At 41.1% G+C, this 18,705-nt stretch overlaps 1 protein-coding gene across 5 annotated transcripts in view; it reads left to right on the top strand.

Moving 5' to 3' along the window:
* SEC14L5 (SEC14 like lipid binding 5) overlaps positions 1-18,705 on the top strand; it is a 94,637-nt gene that overhangs the window by 68,412 nt on the left and 7,520 nt on the right. For 3 of the 5 annotated variants that reach the window (XM_043971035.1, XM_043971044.1, XM_043971068.1), the window contains exons 8-14: positions 5,946-6,135; positions 6,760-6,848; positions 8,195-8,265; positions 8,579-8,750; positions 10,116-10,250; positions 10,777-10,914; positions 11,384-11,611. In XM_043971035.1, the coding sequence (XP_043826970.1) occupies positions 5,946-6,135; positions 6,760-6,848; positions 8,195-8,265; positions 8,579-8,750; positions 10,116-10,250; positions 10,777-10,914; positions 11,384-11,611 (1,023 nt within the window). Of the gene's footprint in view, positions 1-5,945; positions 6,136-6,759; positions 6,849-8,194; positions 8,266-8,578; positions 8,751-10,115; positions 10,251-10,776; positions 10,915-11,383; positions 11,612-16,367; positions 16,547-18,705 lie in introns of all 5 variants that reach the window. The other 2 variants (XM_043971059.1, XM_043971052.1) reach the window with 1 other exon arrangement.

The following is an 18,705-nucleotide window of genomic DNA, read 5'->3' as shown; positions in this document are numbered from 1 at the left end:
CTGTGTCTCCCTTATGGGCCCTGTGGAAGTTAAGTAACCACTCACAGGCCCAATCTTACTACTGATCAGCATGGAAACTTTGACTTGCTCTGTTTCTGATCTCTGTCAGTTCCATCCTCCTTAGGCAACCTGATAAAGCTCACTATATTTGTGTCAATTTAGTGTGGACACCTGATAGGCATAGCCTATGTTAACTCAGTAATCCACCAACCTCTTCCAGTCACAGAGATTACAGGTGTTTTCCGCCATATTCAGTCCAATGTCTTTGTCAAAATTTGCCCAGAACTGATCATAGTACTCTAAATATGGTCTGACAAGGGTCAAGTTAGTTAATCTGCTACCTCCTCATTCTGGTCATTGTGCCTCTCTTCATGTAAACTAGCTTTTTTGGCTGTCATTTTACACTCTTGAATCATGTTGAGTTGGCAGGATACTAAGACCTTAAGATTTTTTCCCCCACAGGTATCTAACCATACTTTTTTCTCCTACTTCTTTTCCTCCCTCCCCCCCAAGTTGCTTTTTTGAAATAGGCAAATATAACTCAAATAAATTTCCTATTATTCTGACCCATTGTTTTAACTTGTTGAGATCTTTTAAGAAAGATAATCTTCTACCACAAACCACCGGCAAGCATTATCTATAATGGAGATAAGCTTGACGCTTTCCCAGTAAGATGAGGAGTAAAACAAGAATGCCCATTATCACCAATATTATTCAGTATTGTACTAGAAATGCTAGTTATAGCAATAAGAGAAGAAGAAATTAAAGGAATCAAAATGGGCCATGAAGAAATAAAATTTTTCTCTTTTCATAGATAATATGATGGTATATTTGGAAAATCCTAGAGAGTCAACTTCAAAATCAGTTGAAAAAATTGATCATTTTAGCAAAGTAACAGGATGTAAAATTAGCTCACATAAATTATCAGTATTTCTATATATCACCAACAAAGCCCTGCAAGAAAGAGATAATAGAAGAGATAATAAGATGAAATAACCATAGACAATATCAATACCTGGGAATATACCTGCCAAGACAAATCCAGGAATTATACAAACATAATTATAAAACACTTTTTATATAAAGTTAGATTTAATTAGAGAAATATCAATTGTTTATGAGTGGGCCAAGCCAAAGTAATAAAAATGACAATTCTACCTAAGCTAACTTGTGTATTCAGTGCCATCCCAATTAAACTTCTGAAAAATAATTTTATCGAACTAGAAAAAATAGTAACAAAATTTATTTGGAAGAACAAAAGGTCAAGAATATCAAAGTAATTAATGAAAAAAATGTAAAGGAAAGAGGCCTAGCAGTACCAGATCTTCAACTGTATTATAAGGTGGTCATTACCAAAACTATCAGGTACTGGCTAAGAAATAGAGTAGTGGGGGGCAGCTAGGTGGCACAGTGGATAAAGCACTGGCCTTGGATTCAGGAGGACCTGAGTTCAAACCCAGCCTCAGACACTTGACACTTTACTAGCTATGTGACCCTGGGCAAGTCACTTAACCCTCATTACCCTGCAAAAAAAAAAAAGAAAAGAAATAGAGTAGTGAATCAGTAAAATAGAGTAGTTATACAATACACAGTAGTAAATGATTATAGTAACCTTGTGTTTGACAAATGTAAAGCTCTAAATTTTTGGTATAAGAACTCACCATTTGGTAAAAATTGCTGGGAAAACTAAAAAGCAGTCTGGCAGAAACTAGTTATAGACTAATAGCTTATACCATTTGCCAAGATAGGGACAAAATGGATACATGACCTAGACATAAAGGGAGATATGGTAAGTAAATTTGAAGAATATGGACCGTATTACCTATTAGGTTTATGGATTGGAGAAGATTTTATGAATAAATAAGAGACCAGGTACATTGTGAGATATAAAATGGATAATTTTGATTACATTAAATTTAAAAAGTTTTTGTACAAATAAAACCAACGTAATCAAGATTAGAAGGAAAGCAAAAAAATTGAGAAAAAAATTTTATAGACAGTTTCTCGGTTAAAGGCCTTGTATCTCAAATATATAGAGAATTCAAATTTATAAGAGTATGAGTCATTCTCCAATGATAAATGGCCCAAGTTGATGAACAGGCAGTTTTTGGAAGAAGAAATCAAAGCTATATATAGTCATATGAAAAAATGCTCTAAATTATTATTGATTAAAGGAATACAAATTAAGCCAACATTGAGGTAACATCTCACATCTGTCAGATTGGCTAAAATGATAGAAGGGAAAATGACAAATGTTGAAGGAGATACGGAAGAACTGAGACACTAATACACTGTTGGTGGAACTGTGAACTTATTTAACCATTTTGGGGAGCAATCTAGAATTATGCCCAAGGGGTTATAAAACTATGTACCCTTTGACCCAGTAATACCATTACTAGTTCTGTTTCCCAAGGTCATCAGGGAAAAAGGGAAAATAACCTATATGCCCTAAAATATTTATAGCAACTCTGTTTGTGGTGGCAAAAACCTGGAAATTGAGGAGATGCCCATCAATTGAAGAATGGCTGAATAAGTTGTGGAATATGATTGTGATGGAATATTACTGTGCTGTAAGAAATAACAAGCACAGGGCAGCTAGGTGGTACAGAGGATAAAGCACTGGCCCTGGATTCAGGAGGACCTGAGTTCAAATCTGACCTCAGACACTTGACACTTACTAGCTGTGTGATCCTGGGCAAGTCACTTAACCCTCATAGCCCTGCAAAAAGAAAGAAAGAAAGAAAGAACGAACAAGCAGGTTGATTTTACAAAAACATGGGAAGACTTGCATGGCATAATGCAGAGTGAGATAAGCAGAACCAAGAGAACATTGTATACAGTAACAACAATATTGTTCGAAGAGTAACTATGAATAAGTAGGCTAGCCTGAGTAATATGAATTTTCAAAGTAACTATGAAGGACTTACAAAGGAAAATGCTGTCCACTTCCAAGAAAAGAACTGATATAGTTATTGTTGTTCAGTCATTTCAGTCATGGCTGACTCTTCGTGACCCCATTTGGGACTTTCTTGGGAAAGATACTAGAGTAGTTTGCCATTTACTTCTCCATCTCATTTTACAGATAAGGAAACTGAGGCAAATGGGGTTAACTGACTTGCCCAGGGTCACAGAGACAGTAAGTGTCTGAGGCTGGATTTGAGCTCAGGAAGATGAGTTTTCCTGACTCCATGCCTGGTACTCTATCCATTGCACCACCTAATTGCCCTGTTCTGAGTAATATAAATATTAAAATCAGCTACTAAGGACTTATGGAAGAAAATGCTATACACCTCCAGAGAAAGAACTGATATGTGGAAGTATATATTGTATAGTTCCACATATATATGTGTACCAAATGTTGGCCTTCTCTAATGTGGGGCTGAGAGGGAGGGAGGGAAGGAGACAACTCAGAACTCAAATGTAACAAAAAAGTAAATAAAATAAATTTTAAAAAGAAAGATAACATATCAATTAATATATAAGCTAAAAGGACACATACATACATACACACATAAAACCACACAAGTCAAGCTTTGTGTTGTTTTCATATACAACAGGATTTCCATCCTTGATTAAAACTCTTGAACAGTTTAGAGCTGAGGATGGATCCCTGGATGGGTCCTCTATGTTAGAGATCTTCTTCCAAGTAATCATTAATTCATTTAATGATTACACTTTAGATCCAGTCATCCAACCCATTCCAAATCCACTTAGCCTTATTATCTAGCATTATCTCCCCATTGCATCTACAAGGACAACTTGAGAGACTTTGTCAAATGTTTTGCTGAAGTCTAAGTATATAATGTCTATAGCATTCCCCTGATTTGCTAGTGTCTTGTAAAAAAAAAGCAAATAGTTTGGCATAGTCTTTTGATGAAACTATGCTAACTTTTAGTGATCACAGATTCCCTTTTTTAATACTTACAGACCCACCCTTTTTTTTTTTCTGAGGCCCAGACACTTTTTTTTTTGGTAGGGCAGTGAGGGTTATGACTTGCCCAGGGTCACACAGCTAGTAAGTGCCAAGTGTCTAAGGCTGGATTTGAATTCAGGTCTTCCTGAATCCAGGGCTGGTGCTTTATCCACTATTTTTTAAAATCTTTTTTTTTTTTTTGGGTGAGGCAATTGGGGTTAAGTGACTTGCCCAGGGTCACACAGCTACTAAGTGTCAAGTGTTTGAGGCCGGATTTGAACTCAGGTCTTCCTGAATTCAGGGCCAGTGCTCTATCCATTGTGCCACCTAGCTGCCCCATATCTATTTTTTAAAAAAATAATAAAAATTTTTATTTAAAGTCTTGAGTTCCAAATACTATCTCTCCTTCCCTCCTTCCCCTCACCCTACCCCTAGGCATCAACAATCAGATATAGATAATATATGTGCCATTGTGTCATTTTGTATAAGAAAACTTGGAAAAATGAAAGAAAGTAAAAAGTAGCATGCTTCAGTCTGTTCAGTCAATATCAGTTCTTTCTTTGGAGGTGGATAAATGCTTCATCATTAATCCTTTGAGATTGTCTTGGATCATTGTATTGCTGAGAATAGTTGAGTCATTCACAGTTCTTCATCAAACAATATTGCTGCTACTGTGCACAATATTCTCCTGGTTCTGTTCCCTTCACTATACATCAGTTCATACAAGTCTTTCCAGGCCTTTCTGAAATCATCCTGCTTATCATTTCTTACAGCACAATAATATTCCATCATAACCATATACCACAGTTTGTTTAGCCATTCCCCATTTGGTGGGCATTCCTTTGATTTTCAGTTCTTAGCCACCACAAAAACAGCTGCTATGAACATTTTTGTACAAATAGGTCTTTTTCTCTTTTGGGGGGATGAATTTGGGATATAAGCCTAGCAGTGGTATTGCTGGGTCAAAGGGTATGCACCATTTTATAGCCCTTTGGGTGTAGTTTCTAATTGTTCTCTAGAGTGGTTGGCTCCAACAAACCCATCTTCTGCTCTATTATGTGTTCTAGAATTTTTCCAGGTATAGAAGTCAAGCTCTTTGACTTATCATTCATAGACTAACTCTTCTTCCTTTTCTTGAAAACTGGGTCAACATTTATTTGATCTTCTCTGGTTCTATAATACCTCTCCCATTCACCAACCGTTGCTCAGCAATCACATCTGACAGTTTTTTCAGAACTCAAAGATATAGTTCCACTGGGCCTGGGTCTCTTGTCCATTCCCTGCTAACCATTTTTGTTCTGGCCTTCTCTTTTCCCCTTTTTAAGGAGAATAATCTTTGAACTACAAAGGAAGGCTGCCCCTTCCTCATCTACAACTGAGGCAGAGAAATCACCAATTGTACCATACATGGCCCTAAGTTTTCTAGAGTTCTTCTAATCCAGAGTGGTAGGAAGGTTGCTGATGTGAGTCTCTTATCCACCCCTTAGAATTGAGTGAGAAAACCGTAATTTTTACAAGTGGGTGGCTGAGAGAATCCTAAAATCATAGATTTAGAGTTGGAAGAGACCAGTGAGTCCAACCTTGTTTTACAGACAAGGCATTTGCTCTTTAAAGAAGTTAAATGATTTGCTTAGGATCATACAGCTTATAAATGTCAGAAGCAGGACTTGAAAACAGGTCCTCCAAGTCCAACATTTTTCCCATTACTACACCATGGTACTCCTTCATTTTTCTTTTGGTGGGGCAGTGAGGGTTAAGAGACTTGCCCAGGGTCACACAGCTAGTAAGTGTCAAGTGTCTGAGGCTAGATTTGAACTCAGGTCCTCCTGAATCCAGGGCCGGTGCTTTATTCACCATGCCACCTAGCTGCTCCCTTTATTCTTTTCTTGTTTTTTCTCCTTCATTCTCTTGAAGATGACCAAGGCCTGAAAGGTGATATTAGGTTGGGCAACTTTCTCTGCTGTGCCAGGAAAGAAAGCTGCATGGATTCTTTCCTCCTTCCTCCTTCCTCCTTCTTTCCTCCTTCCTCCAGATTCCCAAAGATGAGCACATTCTTCGATTCCTGAGGGCTCGAGACTTTCACTTTGAAAAGGCCCGGGAGATGCTGTGCCAGTCCTTGAACTGGCGAAAGCAGCACCAAGTGGACTATATCCTTCAGACGTGGAGACCCCCACCCCTCCTGGAGGAGTTCTATGCAGGCGGCTGGCACTACCAGGATAGAGGTTTGCCTTTTTATATGTCTTCCAACCATTCAGTTTCCCCTGACAGCACAGCAAAGAGAGAGAAAACATGGGACTCTGGTGTGGGGAATTTGACCCCAAGTTCCCCAGCGGTAGTTCCAAAACCATTCTGTTGGCCTCAGAGGAGCTCCTAAGTGGAAATGGATTGTTTCCTGACTTCTTGACTGCATTGGATTTGAGAACACTCTTCATACTATCAATTTATCTTTTTTTTCCCCTTCTGAATCTCTTCTCTCCCCGTACTACCCCCCACCAGCAAGTTATGAAATGACAAAGATCATTCTTCCATCCTCTGAAAAGGAAAAAAAAAAAGCATAGAAAAAAGAAGAGTGGAGTTGGGACTAGAATCCCTCTTCTTTGGCTCCAGGATCAAAACTCTCTCTTTCCTATGAGCCTTAGAGTGGCTCAGCTGTTCCCTGTGACTCGTTCCACTCTTTGAGCAGTCTCCATGAGTAGCACCTGGAGATTATATTATCAGTAGAGTCCTCTGCTTCTCACCAGTGTCCTTGATATTCTCCTAGATTTTGGGGGTGGAGGAGTAAGACAGAAGGGTGTTGTGTTACTGACTTATTTTCCCTTCTTTTTGCATGATCTCTTTTTACAAAGATGGCCGCCCTCTCTACATTCTGCGTCTTGGTCAGATGGATACAAAGGGCTTGATGAAGGCGGTGGGGGAGGAGGCACTCCTTCGCCATGTGAGTAGTGGCTCTCCCATTTCTTTTCAAAACATTTTTTCAGTTAATAAGCACTTTTTTTTTCCTCTTCCACCTTCCTTCCTCCCCCAACACTAGAAAAAGAAAAACAAAACCCTTGTAACAAATCTGCATCATCAAGCCAAACAAATTTCCAAATTGGTCATGCCTAAAAAGTGTGTTTCATTCTGTCCCCTGTGTGAGAAATATGTGAGAAATTATTATTTATAACCAATATCTTGGGACGATTCAGAGTCCCCCCACCCTTTCTCCCAAAAGTCCTTCAGTTTTTCCTGAAAGATTTTATGGATAAGGTTGTATTTCACTCTCTTCATCTTGGTCAGACTCATTCTTGTGAGCACTTGTGAGATTTCACAAGGAATTTAAGGTGGGGAAGTTCATTGTGTTCTACTCATGGAGAGAGACAGATTCATTTGTCCAGATAGCTAAAGGCTGGGGTTGGTATGAGTGGAGATAATCTCTCTGTTCTGGAGTCAGTCAGTGCCCCCCTCCCCATTGAAAAGGATATGTGTTCTCTGAATTGTTAGCCTAAAGCTATGTTTGGTCTGGTATAGTCCACCTGCAATTACATTAACCAATTGGATTTGATTGCTATTTGGTGAACCACTTACTGTTTGGAAAGGTATATGAACTATGAGCCCTCTGCCATGATTGTCTTTAGTCTGAAAGAGATGGCTAAATGACCATCCTTTTATTAATATCCTGCTGGCCTTATTAACAAAAGATTAAATTACCCAGAAATTATGTCTCTCATATTTTTATTCATCACACCTGTGTCCATAACCTCCCCATCTGGAGATGGGTAAGCTGCTTCTTCATTGGTCCTTTGGAATTGTGGTTGTTCAATGAGCTAATCAGAATTCTTACATCTTTCAATTATTTTCCTTCATAATGCTGTTGTTTTTATGAACTGTTTTCCAGGTTCTGCTCACTTCTTTTTGAATCAGTTTGTACAAACCTTCTTAGGTTTCTCTGAAACTATCCTTTTCATCATTTCTTTTTTTTTTTCTTTCTTTCTTTTTGGTGAAGCAATTGGGGTTAAGTGACTTGCCCAGGGTCACAGAGCTAGTAAGTGTTAAGTGTCTGAGGCCGGATTTGAACTCAGGTCCTCCTGATTCCAGGACCGGTGTTCTATCCACTGCACCACCTAGCTTCCCCTTCATCATTTCTTAATGCCCTATTATTTCCTTAGGACTTCAAATGGGCTAAGTTCCTGAGGCCAACTTTATGGGTTGTGCAAGGTGTACTCATGATTGGACCGAGAGAGGGCATGGGACTGGGTGTGCCCTGTTGGCTTAGTCCCCATCAAGACTGTCTCTGCCTTTCAGATTCTTTCAGTTAATGAAGAGGGACAGAAGAGATGTGAAGAGCACACAAATCAGCTTGGCCGACCCATTAGGCAAGTGTTCAGGCGGGTTGTTATTTTCCTTTGACCATAAGAACCAATCATATCTCTAGAAAGCATTATTGGCCTGTTTTTCTCTATCTCTTCTATCCAATTCTCTTCCTTTCCAAACTCAGACAGTGAGCCTTTTTAGACTGTTTCCTCTGCCTGCAGATCACTTTGGTAGATCTAAGGGGAGATAATAGGGGAATCACTATGTATTGTTGAGGTATGGATGTTTGGCGCTTTATCCAGCTCTGCCCTGCCTGCTTAGGACTGAGATGGAGGGAAACCCTAGCATAATGGGTGATTCTTTGCCTTGGTTCAGTTCTTGGACATGCCTTGTGGATCTGGAAGGACTGAATATGCGGCATCTCTGGCGACCTGGGGTAAAGGCCCTGTTGCGGATGATTGAAGTGGTTGAGGACAATTATCCAGAGACATTGGGGCGGCTGCTCATTGTACGTGCCCCGCGTGTTTTCCCTGTATTGTGGACATTGGTGAGTGGAAAACAGAAAATAGGTCCTATGTTTCTTGATGCAAATCTCTCCAGATTTTATCTTTTTTTTTTTTTTTTTAGTGAGGCAATTGGGGTTAAGTGACTTGCCCAGGGTCACACAGCTAGTAAGTGTTAAGTGTCTGAGGCTGGATTTGAACTCAGGTACTCCTGAATCCAGGACCGGTGCTCTATCCACTGCGCCATCTAGCCGCCCCCAGATTTTATCTTTATGAAGGAAAGGAATACCTTTGGGGATTTTCTCTCATGAGCTTTCTGCCAGCTTGCCCTCTTTCCTCTGATGTAAGAAGTATATGTGATGATGATGATGATGGTGGTATTTATAGGATACTTTAACGTTTACAAAATCCTTTTCATATATCATCTTATTTGAGTCTCATAGCAACACTGTGAGGTAGGTGCTATTTTTATTCCTGATTTACACAGAGGAAACTAGCCTGAGAGAACTCAAATGGCTTACCCAGGGTCACACAACTACTAAGTGTCTGAGGCAGTCAGTCAGTCATCTAGCATTTATTAAGTGCCTACTATGTGCCAGGCACCATGCTAAGCACTGGGAATACAAAAAGACAAAAGATAGTCCCAGCTCCCAAAGAGCTCAGTGTAATGGGGGTGGCACCATGCAAACAACTATGTGCAAACAGGAAATAAACAGTATAAATTGGAGATAATCAACAGAGAGAAGATATTAGCATTAAGGGAGATTGGGAAAGACTTCTTGCAGAAGATGGGATTCAAACTCAGATCTTCCTGACTCCAAATGTAGCTTTCTATTTATTCTGCCTTTTGCCACTTCAATAGAGCAAATGAGGAGGCAACTCAGAGAGGGCTCAGAAGTGATTCTGGATACCATGCTTTAGTGTGAATGTTGGGTAGACAGTGAGGACAGTTTCAAGTGTCCCAACAAATATACAAGGGTTAGAAAACAAAACCACATTGCAGTCTAACGTTTTTTAGCATTGGTTTATTGAGGGGTAGATTTTGGGAGGCTATGCCCAGTTCCCCTTTTTATCCTCAACTGCATTCAAACTTAGTGTAAGAGTAGGGCACATTCAGCTGTTAAATCTGGCATGTAGCAGGGATGATACCTTAGGGAAGACAGTGTGAAACAATGGCAAAGGTGCTGGACTTGGAGGCAGAGATATTGGATTCAAATCTTGGCTCTTCCTCTTATTACCTATGTGACCATGGGCATGTCACTTTGCTACTCAGTTATATGGGGGGTCGGGTTGGATTAGATGGCATTGAAAGTCCCATCCATCTCTAAATCTACAATCATCCCCCCCCCCTTTGGAAGCAATACAAAACCCTGGAAGTGTAGAAATTCTTCTACTGCATTACTTTTCAGGTGAGCCCCTTTATCAATGAGAACACCAGGCAGAAATTCCTCATCTACAGTGGCAGCAACTACCAGGGCCCTGGAGGACTTGTAGACTATCTGAATAAAGATGTGATTCCTGACTTCCTAGGAGGAGAATGTTTGGTGAGAATGGTCTTAGCATTGCTGGACCATGGTGCTTGTGAGAGGGATAACATTTGGGAATATAGCCTTTTGAGGAATGTTTCCTGGTTGCAAGATTCAATCCTAGAGTTGTAGGGCTGGGGTTCTACTGAGGGGCCCCTAGGAGGGATGAGGAAGTGGGGCAAGATTCCCTCAAGCCTATTAGAAATAAAGTGGTATGGCACACCTCTCCTATTTATTCTAGGGTATAAGATGGCTGAATTCTGATCCTTGAAGAAGAGGCTGTAGGGGTCCAAGATGCCTCTGGTCACTCTGAACCTGTATATTGAACTCCTCTTAAGGTTGCTTTCAGTGAGCATCCTAAGGGTATAGAAATAGGTCCCAAGGGGATTTGAGAGTGATCTGAAAGAAGTACAAAGAACTCTGTGTGTTGGGTAGCAGTGAAGGCTGGAGAGTCATAGGGCATAGGGCATACTCTGAGAAGTGTTTTATGGGTAAGAGGAGGCGCTGAATACTGACACTGTTGAACTTGGTCTTTGGCTTCCAGTGCAATGTCCCTGAAGGGGGCATCATCCCAAAGGCCCTCTATCAGATTGAAGAGGATCAAGAGAATGCTGATAGGGTCCAACTGTGGACTGAAACTGTCTACCAGTCTGCAAGTGTGCTTCAAGGGGCCCCCCATGAGGTATTCTCTTCTGTTCTTTGGTCTGGTTGACCTGACCAAAAAGGCTCAGCAAGATGTACTCAGGAGTATGCTGGAACCAGCTCAGATTGGCTTAAGAGAACCAGTTGTTAAATTTTTGATATGAGTCTTCACATCTTGAACATTTACAAACTCTACAAATCAGGGCTTCATTTGTTGTTTTGTTGATGTCTACACTTAAGAAAGTGATGGAGAAAATATTGATAATGCATATTAAACTTTAAAATATGTGCTATTTTCATTTCCTCCCAGAGAGCTGGTTGTTAAACATTTACCAGTATATCATTGGATATACCTACCCCCTTGGGGAGTCAGAAAGATTGTTATATCCCAAATTACTCTTCCCTTTTTCTAGACAGCTATTCAGGGCAATGGGGGGAGGGGCAGAGAAGTCATGGCAGACAAATCTCTTCTTGTCCAGCTCCTTATCCCTTACCTGTTTTATGTCTAGATAGCTGTGGAGATTCTGGAGGTTGAGTCAGTGATCACCTGGGACTTTGACATCCTGAGGGGAGATGTGGTATTCAACCTCTTTCACTCCAAGCAAGCACCTGAACCAAGACTCAGGGAGCCCAGGGCTGGGAGCAGTATGCAGCTCATTGACCCAGGCTGGGTCCTGGGAGTGGATTACAGCCGTGTGGAGTCTCCCCTGGTCTGCCGGGAAGGCGAGAGCATTCAGGTGAGACAGTCTTCTACTGTAACAGCTAAGTAACTCAGGTGCTGCTGTGGCTCTTGGGAATTCTGGAAATTGGCTCACTGGGATCCAGATCCTCCCAGGCCTGAAACACTTTCCAAAGCCATGGCTCCCTTGTTTAGGAAATTAAAGTGGCTTAGGCGTGGATGCTGACCTACCCCTGGGAGCTAGGGTGCAGCAGCTGGAGATATACTTCTTTTAACTTTGATTTCAAGTCAATGAAAGGTGTCTAGTTCCACTTTTCAGTTTGTTGAGATCTCATTCTCCCAGCATTAAGTAGAGAAAATTAATGGCTGCCTAGACCCGCTGTCTGAACTTTACTTTGGTCCTTCCTCTCTGGCTCTGCCCCAAACAGTGTAATAAATTCCTGTGCTTCCCAGTGATCCATTTCATTTGGTTAAACAACAAATGGCTTTGAGTGCTTATGTGTCTACACGTTGTATGTGGTGTATAAAAGTAGAATCAAGTATGACTGGAACTCACGGAGGCTTTTGGGAGCTATCATCAGCATACCCCTGGAATCAGTAAGTCCATCAACAAGCATTAATGAAGCATCTGTTGTTATATGCCAAGCACTGGAGATGATACAAAGATAAAAATAACATAGGTCCTGTCCTCAAAGAGGGGGGATACATCATGTTCACAGCCTGTTGTTGTTGGTCTTTTGTTCTCAAAGAGGACCAGTGACATCATGAAGGTGATGTCTTGATTTGCGAGTGAATTAGATTTATGTGAGGCAGAGCTGTGCAAAGTCCTCTTCACAGTCTGGTTATAAAGACAAAAACCATTGCACATAAAGAAACTAGTGAGCGGTGGATTTGAAGTCAGAAGACTTGGGTTCAAATTCATAGCTCTGCCACTTCATAGCTGTGTGACCTTGGACAAGTTGTCTTCACTTCCCTAGGCCTCGGTTTTCTCACTTGTAAAATGGAAGGGAGAGACTAGATTCTCTTCAAGGTCTCTTGCAGCTTTATATCTGTTATCTTGATTAAGAGAGCAATTAAGAGCAAAATTGTGTGGTGATGACCATAGGAACTTAGAGAATTGAGAGATAGAGTAATTGGGGAAAGCTTCATGGAGGTGGTAAAACGAGTTGGGAATTAAAGCATGTATAGGATTTAGACAGAATGAGATAAAGGGAGAGAGCACAGGCACAGAGTCAGGAATGAGCAGGGCCTGTTTAGAGGGTAGTGGGGAGACTGCAGTGGTATAGGTTAGTATGGTCAGGGAGGAACCAGAGTTTCCAGGAAAGCCTGGAAATATGATCACAGGAATTTGTACTTGATGTGAGAAACTAGAGGGAACCATTATGGATTCTTTTTTTTTTCCATTATAGATTCTTGAGCAAGGGAGTGATATGCTAGAAGTGATATTTTAAGATGATTAATTTGACATTAATTGTTGTTGTTCAGTTGTGTCCAACTCTCAGTGACCCCAGGAACCATAACATGTCAAACCCTCCTGTCTTCCACTATCTCTCAAAGTCTGTCCAAATTCATGTTCATTGCCTCTATGACACTATCTGTCCATCTCATCCATTGCCATCCCCTTTTCTTTTTGCTTTCAATCTTTCCCAACATCAGGGTCTTTTCCAATGAGTCCCATCTTCTCTTTATGTGGCCAAAGTATTTAAGCATCAGCTTCAGTATTTGACCTTCCAGTGAATAGTCTGAATTGGATTAATTAAGATGATTAATATAAGTTGATTTGTGGAAGGCAGATCAGAATGGGGAATCTGGAGGCAAGGAGACCAGGTAGGAAGCAGTTGTAGTAGGCAAAGTGTGAGGTGGTGAGGGCAATGGTAGTGGAAATGGTGAGAAAAGAATGACTCTGAAAGACATTCTAAGAGATGACATGACATAAGGAGGAGACTGGATAAAGGAATAGAGAAAAATGCATCAAATTTGACTCCCAAGTTTTTCAGCCTAAGAAGGTGATAGAAATGGATTAGATGGGAAGAACAGCCATTTTTTTTGCTGGGCATTGGAGGGAACAGGGAGAGGTGGCAATAAGGCTTGTTGGGTCTGAGGTGAGGGTAGAGCATCTAAATGGAGATGCCTTGGAGAAAAGTGGTTAAACAGATGAGAGGGCAGAACAGGAAGATGTGTCTTTGGAAGTCATTAGTGTAAAAATAAATGAGTAGGTAAGCTCTCCCTGGGTATAGGTACAGACAGAAAAGAAAAACAGGTTAAAGATACAGCTTTGTGTAGAAGGAAGATCCAACTCTTCATGACTCCATTTGAGGTTTTCCTGGCAAAGATACTGGGGCAGTTTACCATTTCCTTCTCCATCTCATTTTACAGATGAGGAAACTGAAACAAACAGGGTTAAGTGACTTGCCCAAGGTCACACAGGTAATGTCTGAGGTTGGATTTAAACTCAGGCCCTCCTGGCTTCAGGGCCAGCAGTTAACCCCCTGTGCCACCTAGCGGTCTAGAAGGATCATCCAGCACAAATGAACAAAAGAACAGTCAGAAGAGTGGGGAAAGGCAGAATCCAAGGTAGAAGCCAAGAAAGGAAAGATTTTTAAGGAGTGGGCAGTGCATCCTATCAAATGTGGATGAGTGGATGAGAAATGACTGAGCAAAATGCCACTGAGGTGGATTAAAAGGACATGGTGGGAGGAAAAAGCCCATGCTGAGCTGGCTGGAGACGCTGTGTTCAGAATGTCCCAGACTCCTTTCTGATAGTATGGTTGGTAGTGCTGTGATATGCTTCAGCCTTCGACATCTCCTTTGGTTTGTAGTATTCTAGCCTCAGGGCTAGAATTCTCAGCCTCTGGGCTAAGTTGGAGCATAGTTTGCCAAATGTTTAAAGCCCTTATATACCTGAAGCCTTATTTTTTCTAAACCCCAGGCTAATTTTTAAAGGTAATCTTTAGAATCCATAGCATGTAAGTTACACCAAGGCCTTTCTTATTTTATCTCATAGTGACCAGTAAAGCTCAGCAGTAAGAGATACAAAGAGAAATTTCATTTAAAGTAACGGTACACAATATAAAATACTTGGGAGTCTACCTGCCAAGACAAACGCAGGAACTCTGTGAACACAATTACAAAACACTTTTCACACAAATAAAACCAGATCTACATAATTAGAAAATATAAATTGCTCATGGATAGGCCAAGCTAATATAATAAAAATGACAATTCTACCTAAATTAATTTACCTATTCAGTGCCATACCAATCAGACTACCAAAAAATTATTTGGTAGAACTAGAAAAAATAATAACAAAATTCATCTGGAAAAACAAAAAGTCAAGAATATCAAGGGAATTAGTGAAAAAAATGCACAGGAAGGTGGGCTAGCTGTACCAAATTTGAAGCTATATTATAAAGTGGCAGTCGTCAAAACTATGTGGTACTGGCTAAGAAATAGAGTGCTGGATCAATGAAATAGGTTAGGCACAGGATACATAGTTGTAAACGAGTATAGTAATCTACTGTTTCATTTTATCTCATAGTTACATAACACCTTATGATTTACAAAGCCTTGTCCTAATAACAACTTTGTAAGGTAGATAGGACATGTATCATCACCATTTTGTAGCCGGGGAAACTGAGGCTCAGAGACTCCCCCCCCTCCCCCCCATCGTCAAACAGCTAGAAGTGTCAGAGCTAGGTGGTCTTTTCACTATTTCATTCGATCTTTTAGAAGCTGCATGTTCTGGCTTTTGGGAGACCTTCACTGCCCCTAAGCATCGGCCCATTGATAAACATTTATTAAGTACCTTCTTGTGCCAGGTACTGTACTAGGTTTTGGAGATGATACAAAGACCAAAGTGAGGCTTCTAGACCCTTTCCTCAAGGAACTTGTGTTTGGCTGATGAGAAACGATAAACACACAGATAAGAAAGCCTAAAATTGATACAAAATAAGTTTGAAGTTATTTTGGTGATGGGGAGACACTAAAAACTGGAGGAATTAGAAGAGACCCCCTTGAAGGAGGTGGGTACTTTGGCTGAGCCTGCAATGAAGTTACGTGTTCCAAGAAGTAGTGGTGAGGAGGTGTTCCAAGAGGCAGAGGGGCTTCCACCCATGCGTGGGCTGTGTGAAGGCCTGGAAACTGGAGGAGGGTTATGTATGGGGAAATCCCAAGTAAAACTTTGTAGTGTGGAGCATGTGGAGGAGAGTGATGTGTAAACAGCCTTGAAAGATGGGTTGGAATCACACTCTGAGGAGCTCTAAAGGCCAAACAATAGAATGTATGTTTTAGAATCAGATCTAGAGAGTGGGAAGACCCCAGAGGCCATCTAGAACCTAGCTTCTTAAATTGTGGATTGCAATACCATGTGGGGTTGCATAACTGAATGTGGGGGTTGTGAAAAATTTGGCAACAGTAAAAGGTTATGTACATCTATTTTATGTACCTATATATCTCATGTTGTATAAGAATTTCTCAGATGAAAAGAGATTGCAAGTGGAAAAAGTTTAAGAAGCCCTTTGTTTCACAGATGAGGTGGTGAGGGCAATGGTAGTGGAAGGCACCTTAAAATGGTAGGAAGCATCAGGGATGGGACTTGGACCTTAGTCTTCTGACTCCAGAGTCAGAACTCTTTCCACTTATACCTTGCCCTACTGGCAGGGGAGAGCTCTTATAAATTCATGATCAGGGGAATGACATGGCCAGACCCGTGCTTTGAAGATATCAGGATGGCAGCTTTATGGAAGATTGATTGGAGAGGAACCTGGCTAGGACATGAGTTGGAGTTCACTGTGTCAGCTCTCTCTCTATTTCAGGGCTCCCATGTGACTCGTTGGCCAGGTTTCTACCTGCTTCAGTGGAAGATGGCCTCTCCTTTAGCCTGTGCAGCCAGCAGCCCCCCTTGCGTGGACGATGCCCTGACGTCTGTGCAAAGCCCTGGTCACAAGTGTAGACTCCTATACTACTATGAGGTCCTTGCATCTGTAGACTTCAGGTAGGAACTGTGGGATTGGGTTATTGGGGAAGGGAAGGCATTTAGCTGAGGAAGATAAAGTTGATTTAGAATCATCCCTATACTAAATCACATTCATATATTGCTTAAGGTTTATAAAGTGCTTTATACGCGTTATCTCATTTGAGTCTCACAACAGTCCTCTGTGATAGGTGCCATTATTATCATTCCCATTTTATAAAAGGGAGAAATTGAGGCTCAGAGATATTTAGTGACTTTCTCAAAGTCATATAGTTAGGAAGCATCACATAGCTATTATGTATCTGAGCCAGGTCTCAAACTGACATCTTCCTGCCTCCAGGTCTGTCACTCTATCCACTATGCCCTAAGGTCTCATAAGTTACTGCCTTATATGAGTTGATAAGGCCCTACCTAAAATCAGGACCTTTTTTTTTTTTTAAAGGTTTTGATGGAGAGGTTGGAAAAAAAAGGCTTAGCAGTGACTGGCAGATAGACATAGTGGTCATGGTCTGAGATTTATAACCAGAGATGATCAATCTAGGGAAGAGAGGATGTATCAGGGCATTGAACAGATGCTTGTGGCTTAACCTGTAAGCATGGTGAACCTTTTTACGTATGGAGGAACATGTCTGTTTGAAGTCATTTGAAAAAAAGAGAGATAAATGGACCACTCAGCAGGGCAAGGCATTTGGGCAAAAGTCAATAATTATTTCTTCAAAACATTTTGTCAGTGCCTACTATGTGCTTTGGGAACTTTGGGGCTACAAAGATGAAAAAGCAGCATATGGTCCCTGCCTTCAAGTAGCATTATAATTTATTAGGGAGGGAAAGGACATGTAAACAGATAAGCATAATTTTTTAAAAGATGGAATGTGATGCGGACAAAAGAGAGATCCAGGCAGAGTTCTAGAAAACTTTCAATATGCAGAAAACACAGTGAATTGGAGGGAAGCAAGGAAAACTTCAAGGAGGAGGTGTCAGTTGGGCTGAGGCTAGGAGGAAGAGAAGGATCTCAGTAGGCAGAGATAAAGAGTGAGCGTATCCAGGCAGGTAGGTGTCTCAGTGGATAAAACACCAGCCCTGGATTCAGGAGGACCTGAGTTCAAATTCAGCCTCAGACACTTGACACTTACTAGCCGTGTGACCCTGAGCAAGTCACTTAACCCTCATTGCCCCGCAAAAAAAAAAAAAAAAAAAAAAAAAGGGAAAAAGAAAAAGAAAAAAGACAAACAAGAGTGAGTGCATCCTAGGCACGGAGAATGTGACTCTCACTTATACACAAAGGCAAGAGATTGCAGGACAAGACTGAGAACCATCTAGTCTTCATTTTGCCTGGGATGTGAGAGTATGTGAAGGGAGGTAATATGAAATAAGAATGGAGAGGTAGGTTGGAGTCAGGTTATAAAAAACCTTTAAAACTAGGCTAGGAATTTTGTGGTTTTTCCTATAGGCGTTGGGGAGCCAGCTGAAGGTTGTTGAGTAGAGGCATGGCATGGTTAGACCTTGCAGCTATGTGAGGGATGCACAGTTGGGGAAACAGACTAAAGAAAGAAAGCCAATTGAGATGCTATCTTTATAACCCAGGCAAAAGGTGATAAGGCACTATATCAGTGTGGCTGAGCAGAGAGAAGGGAATGGCTATGAGAGATATAGTAGAAGTAGAACTGACTGGATCTGGTTTGATTTTTTTTTTTTTTGCAAGACAATTGGGATTAAGTGACTTGCCCAGGGTCACACAGCTAGTAAGTGTTAAGTGTCTGAGGCTGGATTTGAACTCAGGTCCTTCTGAATCCAGGGCCAGTGCTCTATCCACTGTGCCACCTAGCTGCCACACCTGATTGGATTTGAGGGATGAGGGAGAAAAGGTAAATAGGGTGCCTGGGTTATGAATTAAATTCACTTCAAGAAGCATTTTTTAAGCACTGAATACTACCGGGTCAGGTGCTATGTGGAAGATGGAGAGACACAAAACAAAAACTGTCCCTGTCCTCAGGTAGCTAACATTCTGTCTGAGGAATGGCAATGCCATCAGCAGAATAGGTAAATTGGGAGGAAGTACAGGTTTAGAAGTAAGATGGAAGTTCGGTTTAAGATATAAGAGCATAAGGGGCAGCTAGGTGGCGCAGTGGATAGAGCACCGGCCCTGGAGTCAGGAGTACCTGAGTTCAAATCCGGCCTCA

Source organism: Dromiciops gliroides, chromosome 1 (genome assembly GCF_019393635.1).
Source record: "Dromiciops gliroides isolate mDroGli1 chromosome 1, mDroGli1.pri, whole genome shotgun sequence".
Lineage (NCBI taxonomy): Eukaryota > Metazoa > Chordata > Mammalia > Microbiotheria > Microbiotheriidae > Dromiciops > Dromiciops gliroides.
The sequence above is the reverse complement of the archived record's forward strand: the minus strand, read 5'-3'. Positions and strand labels throughout refer to the sequence as shown.